Source organism: Cicer arietinum, chromosome 4 (assembly GCF_000331145.2).
Source record: "Cicer arietinum cultivar CDC Frontier isolate Library 1 chromosome 4, Cicar.CDCFrontier_v2.0, whole genome shotgun sequence".
Lineage (NCBI taxonomy): Eukaryota > Viridiplantae > Streptophyta > Magnoliopsida > Fabales > Fabaceae > Cicer > Cicer arietinum.
In genome coordinates, this window is record NC_021163.2 from 9,708,957 (window position 1) to 9,712,993 (window position 4,037).

A 4,037-nucleotide genomic window follows, 5' to 3' on the forward strand; every position below is an offset into this window, starting at 1 on the left:
AATAAAAGAACGGATTTAATATTGTATTTGTAAGGTTAGTGAAAATAAATATGTCTAAAAATTTCCGGTCATCAATTTGAGAGAGAAAATTTACATGTAAAGATTTAATAACTTTTAGATATAAGACATCATTGCCAATGGCACAATGTATTTTATTTTGATATTGTGAAGTTGAAGAAAGTTACAAGAATTTTGTTATAATGTGTTTTGTGTAACTTCCAAATGAAAGTAAGCTTGTAAAAACAATATGAAACTCCTTCTTCAACATAATCTTCATATTATTTGATATATTTGTTAATAGAAACTTGTATATTTGACAACTAAAACAAATGGAGGTTTTTATGATATATAAATACAATGATCAAAATGATGTAAGAGAAATTTATGATTCTTTTTTAAAGATGTGACAAAATAAATATAATGCAATTAGTGGGAGAAATAAATAGATAAAATATAAAAGTATAAAACGTGTGGCTAAATAAATAATAATAATAATAATAATACAATTGGTGAGAAGAATACATGATAGTTTTGTTGTAAGAGTTTAAACAATAAAATTATATATTAAAAAAAAGATAAAGATTGATAATATTTTTTTAAAAGACGTGATTAATAATAATGGGTAGTTATACTATAACGAGTAGTTTAAGCAATAAAATTATATATATTAAAAAAAAGACGATGACTGGTAAGTTTTGTTTGATACATTCACTAAATAAGAAATAAAAAACAATAATATAATTAGTGGGAGAACTAAATATGTATAAAAATTTACAAAATTACTATTAATTTGGAGGAAAACTTTTAATGGAGAAACTTAATATAACTTTTACGTTTGTTGCATTTGTTATGTTTTCAGCATCAATAAATCATACGTATCGATTTTTCAAAATATATGTAATCTCGATTTAATTACGTAAATGTATGTGATTCATCTATCTATATATTTATGTAAATTGAATTCACATAACCCATATTAATTCAGGTAATGTACATTACATAAACTTGTTTTACGTACGTTAGATTAATTATAGTTTTGTTCAACTCAATTATAGATGGACAAAGATGAAGAAATTGTTAATGTTGTGAATGCGATAGATGTAAAGTTGGGTGGAATGTAGTGCCTTAACGCGTGTAGTATTAAATCATCGATACATAAGATCACACCTCGAATGAAGAAGAAATTAGATGAACGACGCCCACGAAGGTTTAGCAAATTTGATTTTAAGTCAGGGGTGTTTTTGTCTTTTTAGAGCATAATGAAAACATTTAAGAAATAGTTTTCATAGTACATGGTTTTCGAAAACAGACTAAAATTTGGGGGAAAAATAAGAACGATGAGGGAAAGTACACTACAAGACAAAACAACATATGAGCTAAATGAAGTTGGGTGTGTGTCTGTTACTGTCGTGTGTGGCACTGTGTTGTGTTGCGGACAAAAACCACAACAACCGAAGAGAAGGTTCCTGTGCTCTCTCTCTCTGTGTGCGCGCGCGCTTCCATCACCATCTTATCTTCACTCCTGGGTAGGTCTTCTCCTTCAAATCACAAAAATGCTTTCTCTATCCTTTTCACCAAACCCCCATTTCTTATCGCTGAAATTACCGAACAGGGTATTCGAATTTATCTCCTTTTGTTCCCATGTTATCCTTTTGCTTTATTATAAGAGCTTAACTTTGCTCATTTATCAACATCAAAGGTCGCCTTCTTAATTTATTATTAATTTTATTTTAAACTAAGGATCTCTTTACTAGTTGAATTTTGGAAGGGAAGACCTAAATCTATATTTTAATATACATTTGATATTTTAAAATCAAAATCCTCTAAAGACCAACTCGCAAACAAACCTAAAGGTTGCTTTTTTATTTCAAATGCTTATAATATACTTTATACTTTATCTGAATGTGGTGTAAATAAATTGCTTCTAAAACAGTGAAACTTAATTGACTTTGATACCGTCCCTATGGTCTGTGTGTTATATAAGCTGATTTTTTGTTAATTTTCCTTCATCTTCTACAATGATGTCAAATAGTCAAACAGTGGCTATAGTGACCCTCTAGTATAGTGGAATTTGAACAAATTGTTATTGTTATGAGATATGCTATTTAGAATGAAGTGTTGTCAAATAGCGTCTATAACAATATTTTATAGCATTATAGCGTAATAGAATTTGAACAAACCACAGTTTTTTGCAATACGCGATTGACATGACTGGTCTCCTATATTTATTATTTGGTGGTTTTATTGTAGATACTAGTTTCTTGACTTCTACAAGTGTGCATTATCTGTTTCATTTTCTATTTAAGTGTATTTGATTGAGGCAGAATTATTTGCTCTTACAGACATGGGATATGATTTGCAGGTGTTTTCTGACTGGTTTTCTGAAGCTGTTTCCCTAATTGATGTGCTGAGAGGTTAGATGTTTTGTCCTCTTTTAACCCTTTTGGCATTGCTCGTTTTCTTTTTAGTTTATGGTTTATAAGAGTATGAATAGAGCAACAGATTCAAAGAGTAGTATGATAGTTTCACAATAGTGTCTGGATGGTTCCCATTTTTGTTAATGGAAAGATGTTTGTTTCTGGGAGTCTTCTGTATTGCATGATGTCCTTATTTGCTGGTTCTATTTTTCCTTAGTTTTCCATTTCTTTTGGAATTTCCAATTCTCTTAGAACCTTCATGGTCAGGAACCTTATGATTTGGCATCTTTGTTTGACTTTCTAGACTCCTTTTATAATAACAAATACTCTTATTCACAAAACCAACGAATACATCGTATCTTCCGTTCCTTTACTTTATCAACAAATATTAATTCCAAAAATTGAAAAAATATAAAAGGGTTTTTGGTGGAAACCACACTGTTGTAGTGGTTTAACGAATATTCATTCGTACTAACCATCATTTCCCTTATATAAATACATCTCTCTACGTGTAGTCAAGCCTGTACCCTCATTCATTCGGAACCAAAACCACAACTCTCTTTGGTGCTAATGTTTTCTTATCTCTCCTCCATTCAGTTCCATTTTTTTATTCGGATTAAAGGTCACCATTTAATTTTGGTTCCTTTATTTGTCTATACATGTCATATTTCCATTTCGTTTTGTTATATCTGACTACTAGTCACAGCTTCACTCCTCCATTAGTTCAATGTTACACATAAATGATGCACCAATTCTAGGTATATGTCAATTGGTGTTGTTTTGAAGTGTAAGAATTTTGATTTCAAAGTATCAGCTCAATATCACAAGAGAGAGAGCTAACGTTCTTAAGGAATTTGTTCATGTATAGATATATAGGTGTTTGAAACTTTGAATTAACATTTTCAAATTAAACTTAATCAAAGGTTACCGTTTTAAATTTTTTCTCCCATCATTCCACTCAAACGAGGAACCCTATCAGCTCAAAATTTATTTCTCATTATAACCAAACAGTCAAAGTGCAAAGGTTAACATATGTTTTATAAAAATTGCACATATCTTGCTTGATGTAGCACTGGAAAATTAGAGATACCCAGCATTTTCTTTTCAGAATGTACTTTTTATCTGTTATCAGTTGAAGTATAGAATGCACATTTCATTATATATAGTACAGTCCATTTCAATAAAACTGTTAATCTGCTGCAATATTCTTTAGGATTTTGGAGCGAACCTAAGAACTAAATGTATCAATCTCATGGTTGTCTAAATTAGCCTTTTGTATCAGCAAATGTTGATTGAGCTTATTAGTCTCTTTTGTCTTCCCCTAGTTATCTAACTTTGTTTTTTTCTTGGGCAATGTCAATGATGAACTATACTGTGTCTTTACGAAGATGCATGAATTCTCTACTGTTGATGGTTTTGTGGAAATAAGTGAATGCATGGCGGAGATGATTAAATTTGTGGCTAACGAACCATCTGTGGGGCTTTACTTTATCCAACAACATGCTCAAAGTGCAGTGCCCATTGTTGTCAAAGCTAACAAAAATATTGTTGAAAAGGTTCACGAAACAACTTTGCACACCGAAGACTTGGCGGACTCTATTACAGCGGTTCGATCAATGA

At 30.7% G+C, this 4,037-nt stretch overlaps 1 protein-coding gene across 3 annotated transcripts in view; it reads left to right on the forward strand.

Moving 5' to 3' along the window:
- Nucleotides 1–1,316: 1,316 nt before the first annotated feature.
- LOC101503057 (uncharacterized) overlaps nucleotides 1,317–4,037 on the forward strand; it is a 4,120-nt gene continuing 1,399 nt past the window's right edge. The window contains exons 1-3 of one of the 3 annotated variants that reach the window (XM_073367849.1): nucleotides 1,317–1,526; nucleotides 2,343–2,414; nucleotides 3,806–4,037. In XM_073367849.1, coding sequence (XP_073223950.1) covers nucleotides 3,806–4,037 — 232 coding nt within the window. In that variant the 5' untranslated portion in view covers nucleotides 1,317–1,526; nucleotides 2,343–2,414. Of the gene's footprint in view, nucleotides 1,527–1,591; nucleotides 1,614–2,342; nucleotides 2,415–3,805 lie in introns of those variants that run through there. The other 2 variants (XM_073367848.1, XM_073367850.1) reach the window with 2 other exon arrangements.